General features: G+C 37.3%; 1 protein-coding gene across 43 annotated transcripts in view; it reads right to left on the bottom strand.

Moving 5' to 3' along the window:
• Positions 1-763: 763 nt before the first annotated feature.
• The window catches only part of LOC119553043 (CUGBP Elav-like family member 4), a 279,958-nt gene continuing 266,277 nt past the window's right edge, over positions 764-14,444 (bottom strand). For 10 of the 43 annotated variants that reach the window (XM_037863108.1, XM_037863117.1, XM_037863123.1 and 7 more), the window contains 7 exons: positions 9,552-9,695; positions 9,202-9,499; positions 8,135-8,233; positions 7,254-7,331; positions 5,671-5,847; positions 4,929-5,602; positions 764-4,604 (listed from right to left, as the gene is read on the bottom strand). In XM_037863108.1, coding sequence (XP_037719036.1) covers positions 5,475-5,602; positions 5,671-5,847; positions 7,254-7,331; positions 8,135-8,233; positions 9,202-9,499; positions 9,552-9,695 — 924 coding nt within the window. In that variant the 3' untranslated portion in view covers positions 764-4,604; positions 4,929-5,474. The remainder of the gene's footprint in view (positions 4,605-4,928; positions 5,603-5,670; positions 5,848-7,253; positions 7,332-8,134; positions 8,234-9,201; positions 9,500-9,551; positions 9,696-14,444) is intronic. The other 33 variants (XM_037863111.1, XM_037863121.1, XM_037863125.1 and 30 more) reach the window with 7 other exon arrangements.

Genomic DNA, 14,444 nt, shown 5'->3' with positions numbered 1-14,444 from the left:
ACTAGTATATAATATATTTGTGTATAGTATATATAATAAATAAAGAAGTTAGTTTTTATTAGTAATGCTTTGTATAGAGTAATAAACATTCTATAAGAATGCCACATTCCGCATTTTGTATAATAAAAATACACTATGCGTAGGACAAAATCTATTCGCATATAGATTAAGTTTAAGGAACGATCATCGATAAGAGACTTCATTTTCATTAGTAATGTACAATGCTTATTCTTAGATTAGCGCTATGCTTAGCCGTCTACCAACGAAAAATGGAAATATAAAACAAACCGAACAAATCAGGAGGAAACGCAATGCCAATGGGGTCCCTTCGATTTCATATCTCTTCGCCGTTAGCTAAACAACTTGAGAATCGCCGAGAAAGGTGCCAAGTTATAGACTACGGTTCGCATATCCGCGCATTTGATATGATGGGTGTGTACATGTAGATGGTGGTGAGTTCGTTGTGTGTGTGCGTATAATTGAGAGACAGTGAAAACGCGGAGTATGACGACGCTAAATGCAGATTGTAGCTCTAAAGGATTTCTCTGGCACTAAACTGGATTTTGGCAAAACTTGCAAAGAAATGTGCCAATTTTCATATCCCCTCAAGCAGATGGGCGAAACCTGTCCATTTTCAGTTAATGTGGTTGTTATCTATGGTTTATTTCTAGGAATACTATAATTTTTACGAGTTCCAATTTTTACACTTTATGCTCAAGGTACAATTGTCTTTTTCTATTCGTTAATGTTTAATATGAATTCGACATGTTTTTTTGTTAGTTGTTTATGTTTTTTTTTTTTTGCTTTCATCACATTTCATTTCGAATTTGAATTAAGCGACTTAATTGTTCGTTTATATTGTATTTTTATTCGTTTATCGAGTTAATTTTGATTTGGCTTTAGTGGTTTCTTGTTATCACCGCTCTTTAAAATTAACATTAAAATCAAACTAAGCGCAAACAATAAATAAATTTGATTTTGTTCACACTTTTTGTTAAACGTTCGTGTCACAGCCCTTTTCGTGTTTTGGTTTTTTGTTTTTAGTTTTATCAAACGATACTTAAGGGAGAACATGGGAAAACGATATTCAAATCGGGGTGGGGATTATGCCAAATTCTCAGTCCTCTGTTGCGAGTTGGGATAGTGTGTTTCGGGGGTATGTGACCTAGTCTGTCCTGGTATCTGCCAATTGAAACGATTCAAAAGCCGGATGTCACAGACGCGGAAAATAATGAGAAAATAAAACAAGTTGGTTGCATTGTATTTTGGTTTTTCAATTTGTTTTCTCTTTTATTTGTTCTGCTTCTCTTGGTTTAGTTTAGTTTTATTGTGTGTTATGCTTTAGAAATAATAGTTACGATAATTTAGGGTTTTAGTATCCTTCCTCTTGGTATATAATTTGCATAATTTTGCCAAAATCAGTTTAGCACAAAATGAATTATTTTGCTTGATTCCGTATGTTTTATAGTATAGTGTATATGATCTAAAAATGTTTGTATAATAGCATATAATAATAATAATAATAATTGTAATAATAATTTTTTATATATTAATTTAAATACTTGTGTTCGTATTTTCAATACATAAATAAATTATAATTCGTTAATCATAATCATAGTACATAATAATAGTAAATTATTATTATCTCAATAGTTTGACTTGGTTTTTATACTTCTTATTCATCATTAAGGTTTAATTTTCATTATGCAATAATTAACTTGAATTTGACTAGATCGATTCATACAAGATCGTAAATACATGTAGTGTGTTCGTGTATCTGGATGAGTTTTTCCGAAGTAAAATTCTAGTTTAGCATTTTAATTCAAAGCTGTCAAAATTCTTGGGTGTCTCTGGCTGAACTACTTTTGAATAGGCGCTAAAATCAGTTTGATAATTTTCATATATGTGTTATGTACTTGTATGTTTGTAGGTATGTATATAATTATGCTTGTATGCATGTGTCGTTAAATAACTGCCATTTTCATTCGTTTCTTCTCAGTGTGGGACTTTCATCCGCCTTAGTTTTCATTTTCTATATTTACAATATTTCTCCTGTCGAGGCCTAACATTTTGTGATTCAAAAAAAAAAAGGAAAAACTAAACAGATTAACTCGATTTTACCTTGAATATAATATTTTCCACAGATTTCTAATACTGTCTCAGTGATCCGACTGGCAATACTCACAACGTAAATGTAAACTGGAACTGAAGTTGAAATTGATATTGGTTGAGAGGGAACCCATAAGTATCTGCACCAAAGTATTTATTGCACTGGTAACAAAATTAACTTTAACTCTGATAACAATTTTATTTTCATATTTAAATATTTCTTATATTTTTTATATTTGTATTTGTTAATATTTAAATTTTATATCTTTAGTATCAAATACGTCCAGCAGGCGGAGATTCCCCTGCAGGACCCACAGACTAGGCGACTCTAAACTTATCATTTTCACTATACAAACTCTAAATAATTGTTAATTTTTTCTCCACCCTCCATTTTTATCTTTTCACTATCCATAATCTTATTTTTTGGCATATTTAGCTGTAGATTTGACTCTTCGGTCCTTCTCCTCTTCTTGCTTTTGTACAGATTTTGCTGCTAAATTGTTAATGATTCGATTCAACAGACAGTTGAGTAAGTGTCGGATAAAGATCTCATTTTTACGTTTCTTTATTGACAATAATATTTAGTTAGATTTCAGTGTAGGTGTGCGGGGGTATTGTGTCGTCCTATGTCGGTGTGTAAAACGAAACATAAGGTTAGAATAAATTTAATAGGCCGTGATAAATTCTCTAGTTTTGCTAAAAAATACTTGCTTCCTTTTTGACTGTGATAAAAATTCTAATGGTAATTTTTTGTTTATAATAACAATCAATAATAATTAATATATGCTTAGTGTTAAATAGTTTGCTTAGTCTGGCTAGGGCGCGTTATGGTCAACTTGATCGGAATCTGATTCTTTAGCTGTATCGGTTTCTTTCTCGGAGCTGGTTGTGAAAATAAGTGGCCAAAACTTTCAGTTTTCTGCTGTTCTGTATATCTATTTTGTATATATTTTTATAGTAATACTTCCATAGCAAAATGTTTTTTATGTTTTCCATTTTTTCAGTAGCCCTATTTATATTTCCTTTCCTTTTCCTTGTGTTTTTATTTACTTTTTGCTTTTTTCTTGATTTTATTATATATTTCTATGTATATATATATATATATATGCATGTATATCTGTAAGTACCTGTAATTGTTTTTGTTGAAAGCAGCTAAGTTTAAGTGTAAAGTTGTTGTTTGATTTTATTCAAAATTTTGTTTATTATTCTATAAAATCGTTTACGATTTTTTGAATATAATGATAAACCAAACGGTATCGAATCAAACAAGTTGAGAAGTTAAAACAATTACAAGAATTTTCTCCCTCCGAGAATATGGGCCAACATAAATAATCGCTTTAGATATTGTATTTTGTTAATCTTTTTAATGTTTTTCGTTTAGCTTTCCGCACTTTGATTCTCTTCAATAGTTCTAACAAATCCATATTATAATATTTCTAAAATTAGTACTCATTTATGTATTATAAAAAATGATATTTTTGCTCGTGGTCAGGCTGGTCGAACCCTTTGGGGTTGGACGTAGCCCTCAAAGCATGTCGCATATATTAAGTGGCTTGCTCTGTCCCGCCTAGTTCTAACTTCCTATATCCGTTTTGTTTTACTTAAAATTAATTAAATTCGAATTTTTGTGTTAATTTTTCATGTGTACATATAATCTGTTTATGCATCTGTTGAATCTTTGCCGTTTTGCTTACCACTAAATGCTAAAAAGTTGCAGACCTACTTTGTCTTCTTTCTCACCTAACTTCCTCTACGTCCCATCTATACTTTAACCCTTTCCTTTAACTGCTGCCTTCTAATTACTCGATTAACTGTAAACTCCGATCGAGTTCATCATTAGATTAACAAATTCAGTTTTAATAGTTGTTCTTTTGTGTTTGCTTTGTTTTTCAACTAATTTTCCTTGCGCAGATTTGTTAATTTTTATAAATTCCCATCACCAATTACTCATATAAAATGGTTGCTGCTCTTATCGTCCTTAATTGTTTTTATTCTTTTTTTGTTTTGTTTTTTTTTTTATTTGAAAACCCAGATAATTTTGGTCTCTTGCCAGTCAGTTTTTGTCTCAAGTTTTGTGTTCTGTGTGGGGAGTGTACTGGTGTGCAATGTTCTTGTTCTTTAGTTGTTAACAAAACTATCAATATCAATGTTTTTGTTCCTTGCTTCTATAAATATATACTTTTATTAAATCGATATTTTGGCAAAAATTCTGTCATTCTTTCGGTTTTTCTCAATTTTATAATTTTGTTTGTGGTTGGTTTTCTCTTATTATTTTGTATGTACTGCTGTACTGCATTCAGTTGAATGTATAATCGGATAAATATATATAAATATATTATATATATAAATCTATTCAATTTTTCAGCTCTAAGGTGTTTTCTTTTTTTAATTTACATTTTTCTTGTTTACTATTTTTTATTTTTTTTTTTTGTTACATACTCTTTGCATGTATTTAGTTTCTATAATCGTTTTCACATAGCATGGCTGACGACCATCTGAAATGGAGGGAAAGCAATGTTATTAGTAGGGCAGTCTTAAGTGGGGATCTATAAGAAATGGATAAGTCTGATATGATATCGCTCAGTTACTAGAATAGAATGACGTATCTTAAAAAATAGTATATCTTGATAAGGCAAAGTGATCTAACTTTTATTATAACATATGCTATTATATATAATACATTTTTGGATCTTAACCATCTTAGTAAATGAGCAATATCAATCGAAAACGCGATATTATAATCAAAACTCAGTTAATTTCAATACCGTATCGATGTTTCTTAAAATCCTTTTCGATCTTTAATCTACAGTTCTGCTCACCCCATCAATAGTTGCTCCTTATTGTAGCTGCAGTTGTTCTGGTTGCTGTTGTGGTTGCCGTTGATCTTGCATTTAGGCCTTTCGCTTTTGTTGCTGCCACATGAATAGTCTCTCGACCAGTTCCACTTTGGAGCAATTGGTATTGGGTTGTTGTGGATCGTTTTGGGACTGAGACTCTGGATCGTTTCTGTTGTTGTTGTTGTTGTTGTTGTCGCTGCAGTTGTCGTTAGTATTATTGTTGTTGTTGTTGCGGTAGCAATAGGTACCGCTGCGCCAGCTGGCAAATGTGTAGGGCATGTGGGCATTGTGGGTGGAGCTCTCAGTGGGCAAAGTTGGCCTAAAGCTGCTGCTAAGGTTATTATAGTGGGCTGTTGTTGTTGCTGTCGCGGAGGCGGAGCTTAGTCCGCCCGATGTGGGCGTGGCTGCGGAAAATGCTGTAGTTGTTGGCAAAGCTGCTGTTGCTGATGTTGTTGCCCCAGTTGGTTGTAGTTGTAGTTGTTGTTGTATTTGTTGTTGTTGTGAATTGCGTTTAAGGAACTCCGATTGTTAATAGGGTCGACTGGCATCCTTTGGCCGCTTCAATTGAACTTTCAGTCTTTTCATGCCAATCTGGAAGCCATTCATGGCCTGAATGGCCGCTTGAGCGCTGGCGGGATTATCGAATGAAACAAAACCTGTCGTGAAAGTATTCATTATAGCTAAATAATTCAGAAAATTCCCAGTAATTTAATTATCACAGTACCGAAACATTTGCTCTGGTTTGTAGCACGATCGATGAAGACCTTGGAGCTGATCACATTGCCAAAGGGCAGGAACATTTGCATTAACTCGGCATCGCCAAACTCTTGGGGCAAATGGTAGATGAAGAGATTGCAGCCCTCGGGTCCGGATATCGAACATCCTGGGAACATCAGAAAATCTTAAAGGGAGACATTTTAAAGAGAAGAAACAAAGTAGAGAACAAATTAAGTTTAATAATGAGGAAAATCATAATTCATAATTTATGAGTTATGTCTGCTTGCTTGTTCTTGTCTTGTTTGCATTGATTTCGATTTTTGTTTGACTTGGTCTGATTTTCTTTTGGAATTTCTCATTTGTGGTCTGTGTGGCTGTGGCTGATCTTGTTTCTGGACTGAATCAACTAAAACTAAGGGCGCAATATAGGAAACCAAAACCAAAACCATGAGCAAACGAACAGTCTAAATGACATACTGTTTAAGGAGGTTTCTATGCATATACTCTAGAGATGCCTAATGAATATACTTAAGTGGATAACTTAGATCTAGCCCAAGTTCCCATATGATGTATTATGGTGTATAATGTGTGGGTATTATTGCTAAATGGGATCCACACGTAGATGGTGTGACTGGGTGTATGTCATGCAGGTAAGGTCTAGAGGATACACAGAGAAACAACAGACTACGGCGCAAAGATATCGAAATGGAACCAAACGAACTTTACACTCAAGTTAGGTTTATAGTTAGCATATAGGTAGTATACACACACCAATACAAATGAATATGGCACAGGCACACACACACACACACACATACACAGAGCTACAACCACACCCACACACTTTGTTTTACGGGAAGAGAATGGATTACTTGTGTCTCTGGCCCTGGCGAAAGGCAAAAAGATGAGCAAAACGAACCGAAAAAGAAACATAAAATTTTATGAGCAAATGTCTTCGAAATACGCCGACGGTCTTTATATGATTTTAAGCAGTTTATATGTAATTTTTACGATCGCATAAAATGCCGTTGAATGCAGCCATTAAAAACGATTTACGCCTTGCTCGCCAGCCCCAAACAAAAGGGTTGAAGACCCATTCCATTCCGGAAAAGCATCCTTTCTACTTTTTGGCACTGGGTGGTCGGTGGCAACGAAAGGGATAAAATGTTTATCAAAATAAAATAAGGACCAAAGAAACGCAGTATGCAAAGTAATTAATTTTTATGGGCTTTTGTTTAAAATTTAATTTCTCTCCGCACAACAAATAAAATTAATTACTGCTCATTGTCGCCTAGATCGAAGGCGATATCAACGAATTTTTTCTCCGAGTGTAAGTGTATCTGTGTGTGTGTGCGTAGCATGTTTACGATGACAAAGAATCGAACAAAATTCTGAATCGGGAGAAACATGTACAATGTAAACAGATAAGTATTTGCATTTACCCGAAATCATTCGATATTGGGAAAAAGGTCAAATGCAATATCGCTTAACAAGAACTGAAACAAACGTACGGATGTGTATCGGGGGGAATCGGGGATGTTGGGCTCATGGGAATATAGGTGATTAACGAAATAATAATGAAAAGCTTACCTTCACGCTGAGTGGGTGCAACCGCCGCTAGGGGAGGTGGTAAAGCTTGTGGAAACTGTCCATAGACGGCGGGAAAGGCTGCATTATATATAAATAATTTTGTTTTTGGTTTTTACACAAATTCCGAAACATTTATAAAGACAACACAACAGTTAAGAATACGTATAAATATATATATATTTGTTTTAGGTATTTAAAATAGTTCTCATAGTTTAGTAATCCACAGACAATGAAACAAATTTTCTAAGAACCAAACTAAATGTTGTTAACCAGCCATAGTAGATCGACTGGATTTGAGAATAGGGTTAGAACGCCGTTTTCATAACAGCTCATCGATTTAAACAAATTTCTAATAACATTTTAGGTCAAAAATATTTTCATTTTAAAATCATAGCAAAAAAAATCAAAAGCAAACGATCGGAAGCTTGTCTTCCTTTGCACAAAGAATAAATCATAACAAGTTTATTTTTTAGAAATTAGAGTTATGTAACACTTTACTAACAATAAATATTTATGGCATGACACAACAATTATTAATTATTCGATAAAAACAGTAATGAATGATTGGGCTGTTTTTTGCTGTTGTGGTTGGGGTTCATTGGAACATAATCCGATGCTAATAATAAAAATGATGGTGGTGACGAGATGATGGTACACAATGCCATGAATGATGCAGATTATGGGGCTAAATGTGTAACTGAACGCGATTCAAATGACATGGCAAAATTACTCATTTCGGGTGAATGGAGACTCAATGACATTTGGAAATTAAGCAAATTGCAATCGAATATTGTCTGGCGGTTATGTTTTTGCCGCCAAGCGTGTCTTGGATCTAATACTTAGGATTAAAATTAATTCTTTTCCGGGGAGAAAACACTTACCAACTCCTGGAAACGGTGGCAGACCAGGGAAGGCATGTTGCAGGGCAGCAGCATCGCCGTTTGGCAAACCTTGTGGCGGTATAGTCAAGTGCAGTGGATCTGCAAGGAGGAGTTCAGTGGCTATAGAAAATACATATTTATTTTATTAAATTAAATTAAAAAGCTATACTGTGAAGTATAAGTATACGCTCTTTGTTTGTTATCTAAAGTTTTTTACTTTTATGTAGGTCTAAGCTGATTTTTTCTTCAAATAAGTTAAGTGTTATAGCTAAAATCTGTTAGAGTTACAGTTCCTTTGTTAATGTTTCTTATGTATATTATAAAAAAACATGATTAGGGTCTTCTTAATTATTTTTATTATTTTTTATTTTAATTTTATATTTTGCGTGGTGTTATATTTTAAACTTGAATTTCTTAACTTTGATTGTTACTTTTAAAAAAATGATAAGGTACTTTTCTGTTTTTGATAAATAAATAAACCATGTAAATCTGGTAAAATTAACTTATATAAACTATTTAGCAAAATATATATTTGAAATTGATTTTGAATTAAGAAAAAAAATGTTAAATCTAATTTTAAATGATACAATGTTGATTAATTACCTATGCTTCTTGTGTAGATAAAAAAACTTTGGTTCTGATCAGGATCTTCTAAATTGTTAATAAAATAGATTTTTAAATGTTAAATTGTTTTTGGGTGGTTTCACTTGGGTTAAACTATGTACTTTCTTGAACTCGTAATGTTACTTTATAAAAAATACTAATGGACGAAAATTAAATTGGTTGAAATATCGTATATAGTTCATTTTTAAAATTTGGCAAACTAATATATCTGCAATACATATTAAGAATTCGATTATTTATTCCAAAGTTTGTGAAAGCTAATGCAAAACAGATAACATTTTAAAATAATATTTAAAAATATGGTCTTTAAAGGGTCTTTTAAATTATTTTAAATTTTCGATTTTTAATATTTAACTTCTTTTTATATTTATGATGGTTTATAATAAAAAAAATTAACAGGAACATTTTGTATATATCTTTTGATGAATTTAAAATATACTCACGTCCTGGGAATGCCGTTTGTGGAATGCCGTTCGTGAAGACGCCGTCCGCAGCGGCCGCCGCAGCGGCAGCGGCAGCCGCTCCGCCGGGCTGGCCGTTGGGCGTGTTGGCGCCCATGTTGAAGTTGGGCATGGTCGGCGAGGGCAGCGAGGGGGGCTGGCCGGTGCCGTTGAGGCCGTGAGGTATCTGCGTTGCCAGGGCCGCCATGGGGTTCATGTAGGCAGCGGATCCGGGCGCCGTGGCAGCGGCTGCCATCAGGGCGGCCTGCTGCTGCTGCTGCAATTCCGGTGGAGAGGGGAGCTGCTTTATATGTAGTATATTTTATTGGGGGGGGCGGGGGTGGCGGACTTACCTGAGCGTAGGCGCCGTACGGACTGAACTGATTAAAGACGAACGGATTGAGGAGGTTCATGTGACCGGCCATTTGCTGCATGCGCCGTATTTGCCGCTCCTTCTCCGTGTCGGCGTATTTGACGACCAGGCTGGAGGATGCTCCCTGGAAAAATAAGTGGAGTGAATGGAGTCAAGTTGAGTCAAGAGTTGTATCGAAATTGCATGTTTATAGGCGGCTTTTCCGCTTTTCCGCTCCACTCTTATTTCCTTTCCTTTCCGCCATCTTTCATCATCTCTGGGGAACAGGAAATCCTATTACAGGCCATTATTTTGCGATGACAGCGTTGGGTACCTGCGTAAAGCACCTGCTTCCTTTGTTCGACTGCTCATTATTATCTTATTATAATTATATACAAAAAAATATATATCAAAATAATTGGCATACGCGCACTTCAATTTGCATTTCTATTCAAAGCGGCTTATGGGCTCCCCCAACCAGCTTTTCCGTCTATTGTCGTCTGTCATTGATTTTGATATATAAATAAGTTTAACAAAGAGCTGCTCCTCTAGGCCTGGGCTCTTCCATTTTCTTTGCTTTTGATGTCAATTAATTAGCATAATAATGGCAGGCTTCACATTACGTACGCACCTCCCAGCCCCAACCGCCTTTCCTTTCGAGGGGTTTCGACTTACGTATGACAATTTCGAATTGAATAGACATTTTCAATATTCGGTAACATTCTGTTTCGTATTAATTAGAAACGTTTTTGTAATGCGAAACCTTTTTCCCGCCGACGACGACAAGGATGATGAAGATGATGATGGATGGAGTGGGTGGGCAGGGTTTAGGGAAGCAGAAAAGCTTTTATGATTTTGTGCAAATCATTAATCAAAGCAACAATGATATTGTGTTGCACAACTCATCCCTTGGCTATATGTATATATATATATAAATTTGTGTGTGGGAGGGCTGTTAATGAGTCTACAACCGAGCAGGTGCTTCAACTATAACGGCTATCTGCTTTGCCTTGAACATAATTTTAATTAATGAAATATGAAACTCGAGATTATGCAAAAGGTCGTTCGGAGGGAGTCCTTGTCAAGGCGAAACTATTCCTGTTTACCCTGCTATATGGCCTGGAGATGCTACGCAGATCCTGTAATGAGTTTTAATGAGCTGCTCTGAATATGAGATCCGGTCTGGCCAGAAAATTAATTTCAGTCTCAAACTATTTGTAGTCGTAGCTTATGGGCAGATTAAACACCAAAACTAGTCCATCAAAATTTAGTATGTGGTGCATTTGGTATTTCAACCTCAATTGCCTGCCATCGGAGGCGATAAACCTTCATTAACCGAAGGCTAATCTGTGGTCCTAATTGTCTTTCTCTGGCCTTGCAGAGCGAGGACCATGCAACAGGCAACAGAAGACTGCCGCAGAAGCTCATAAATTAATTCATTAACGTCAATTTAATTGTCTAATAATCCCCGGCTCATGTCAGCCTGCTGGCTGATGGCCAAAAAAAATACCACAAAATTTGTGTGGCTCACTGGGGGAATTATGGGGTCGAGATTCAGTCATTCACTCAATTTGAACGTTTATTATGTGCTCTATATGTGCAGTTGTTTGGCCTGTTCACTTCCGTTTCCGCTTGACGAAGACGACAACGTCTGCGACTGCGACTGCGACGACACGAAATTCCCATTCAAGTGGATTGCTGCCGCCAAATGAAATGAAAAATTCAACACGGCACACAGAGACACATCCTTGAAAGGACTCGAGTTGGCAGCACGCCTAACCAGAACGAATGGCAGTCGTGCCCCAGTGGCAAGTGGCAAGTGCAACAGGCAGAAGGCAGCAGGCAGCAGGCTGCCAACTAACAAGCCAACTAACCAGAGGAGGTCCTTCGCTCTTGGTCCTTGGGCCTTGGTCCTGGACTCGTGCCAGGCGGCACTTTTGGCAGCAATCGCATGTTGCATGCCACTTTTCGGGGCGGCACAAACGTGACGCCATTAGACGATGGGCCCACAGTCCTTAGCCTTTCCTCGGCCCAATATTTTTTTATTGTTTTTTAATGCGGCTCACTCAAAGTTTTGTGCTTCTCTCTTCGATTCGGGCGGGTTTTCTATATTTTTTATTTGGCAAAGTTTCGAAGCCGCACGGCGGCCAATTACAATTGAGGGGCTTACAGTGCATTTAAAAAGTAATTTGTCTGCCGCCCCAAAAGCCGCGCACGTATTTATATATTTCAATGCGAAATGCAAATGCGAATGGAAATTGCGCCAAGAATACTGCAATCCCAGGGTGAACCTGTCGGTTTTTGGGTGTCGCAAGGGGGGGAAGGGGGTTTCGAGAGGTCGACCCGGGGTAATCACAGTAACCCGTGTTCACTAATGGTTCTACAAGCCACAGGGGCAGCCGGTAAGCCCAGGGACAGGAGACAGGAGACAGGGGCGATGAAATGCAGCCAGAACACACATATATTCCCCCCCTCCCTACATAATAAACTCGCGCCGGGAAGTATGCAACGTTTACCGATTTCAATGGGTGGGATGGTATGGTATGGGATCGTATGGTATGGGGTGGTGTGGTATGGGATGGTAGTACGTGTCTGGGGACATGTTAACATGGCAGTCGTGCCAAAAATTATTATTCCCGCCTCGCCACGAATGCCTTTGGCTGCCTGGCTTTGCATCTGTGCTTTTTCTGGCGCTCCTGCTGCTTTTTGCTTGTTGCATACTTTTAGGCGCGAGTGTGAGCGCCGATTTGTCAACGCCTAAAAGGACAACATATTTCTTGTCCACAGCGTATAAAAAATATATAAAAAACCCTGCCTGCGAAAGCAAATGGCCGGCAAATGGTTTTTAACAAATGAATTATATATATTTTTATATGCAACTGATTTGCATTTTATAGTTTCTTTTCGTTTTGGCCGCAGCTTGTTTTAATTGCTAAATGAATTGGCCTGGTCCAGCAGGCCGGGCCGGCATTTGTTTAATGGTGAGCCATTTTTATCTATCAATTAAAGCAGCGACAGGAAAATGTATTCAAAATGCAAGCACATAAATTTTCCACCTAATGGTAATGGACATTTCTTCTCTTTTTTACTGGGCCATCTGTTGATGGTGTGGTGCACTGATCAAAAAAGCGTAGTAAGCCCAAAGATTTAATCTTATATATTTTGTTAATTAATTGCGGTCTTATTAATAATAAATATGGAAATATTAAATTTAACAATTATTGTTTTTTTAAATTAATATCTTTTTTATAGTGACGTAAGATTATTGAAGTAATTCTGATGCTAGTCGGATAACAATTCTACCTTGATTTGAATATTACCAAATTAAATTATGGAACTTAAAGTTTTTAGTCTTGAATAATACGCTTATGTATTCAATTCAAATATTTAATTTGAAATTCTGAGTTTAATAGGTATGCATATATTTATATTACTATTCAATTTTTTTGTCTGTGTGTCCATTTTTTGTTGTACAGCATTTAGCCAGTAAATGGATTTAAGCCTTTTTAATGCGTGAAATTGATTCAGGGGCTGGTGTAAAAGCCAGTCAATAGAGCGGCTAAAGTAGTTTCGGCCAAAATGATAGAGAGGGAGATAAACCAGCTCAACACTCTGGTTGCGGCACGTTCCGCCAGCTAAAACGCCTAATGACGTTTACACGGCCAACATAATTACAGTAATAATGTGGCTGAGACTCGACTCGCAGTGGTGGCATGTGGCACAATGACGATGACATTAGCGAGGTGTCAGGCGACAATTTAACGAGCAGCCTCGCTGCACACACGTATGCGCGGAAAGGAATCCCCTGTCCGAGCCCGATCCCGGTCCCGGATCCGAATCGGAGGCCCTGTCTCGCGGAGCCATGTGGCATGTGCCGCATGCAACACCATCCTGCAACAAAGCACATTCGTCACGAAACGAGGAAGCGGCAACATCAACATCAGCAGCCAAGTGGAGCTCGTGCGTGTGTGTCGAGCGACCATTTTGTATGCTTTTAAATTAGCCAAAGTGTGAAAGTGTCATGTTTCGAAATATGAAATTAAGCAGGAACAGGAAAAGGAAGAGGTGCTCAACGCAAGGACGAAGGACCTCCATGTTTATGGCTCGTGCATGCTGTTGATATGCCGTAATTTGTTGGGCGAAAATTAAAAGGAAGTGCACTTCAATTATCGTCTGTTGTTCTACAAGGAAATTCTTTAAAGAGTTTCCAGATCCTCAATAAATTAACCCATAAACGGCACCAGGCTAGACCCTTCATTTGCATGGCAAACTCGTCACAATGAACGCGAGAGTTCTCAACGAGTTTTCCAATTAATTTTCACTTAAAAGACAAACCTGTACCGTGGCCGAAAAACTCTCAATAGAACCAAAGTACAACCGGGTAAAAGTGGCAGTAAAACTAATTACAAATTCGTTTCCAGCTTTCCATTCCGTTCGCTGTCTAAAGCAGAGAGTCATGTCAAAATGGTGGCTCAAAAACGCCGCCATCGCCGCCGATGCCTGGAAAACCGCATCACCGAGTAAGTAATCTTTTCCGGCAAATAAATCACACCATTGCCAGTGGGAGTCGCAGTCGCAGTTTGAAATTAGTGTAAATGCCACTAAGCTACCTAAAAGTATGCTCGGCATTAACGGAGCCGGCAAAAAAAAAATCCGGAAATTTACGTACTATGCGAAAAGTTACTACTTACCCCCCCAAAAAGTTGCAATGCGCTGTTAACCGCAACTCCGAACTGGACAACGGGGCGGATGGGGAATGTTGGCTGGCTGGCTGGGCAGGGCAATGCATACATTAAATAACTTTTGGCTCATTGCATTCTGGCCGGGATCGGCAGTCCCATCCTCCCACTTCTCTCCACCAAAAAGGCGACCCGACAAAGGGCCGCCGGCGAAG

The sequence above is a fragment of the Drosophila subpulchrella genome, chromosome 3L (genome assembly GCF_014743375.2).
Source record: "Drosophila subpulchrella strain 33 F10 #4 breed RU33 chromosome 3L, RU_Dsub_v1.1 Primary Assembly, whole genome shotgun sequence".
Classification (NCBI taxonomy): Eukaryota; Metazoa; Arthropoda; class Insecta; order Diptera; family Drosophilidae; genus Drosophila; species Drosophila subpulchrella.
Note: the sequence above shows the minus strand (reverse complement) of the source record. Positions and strands in the feature narration are given on the sequence as shown.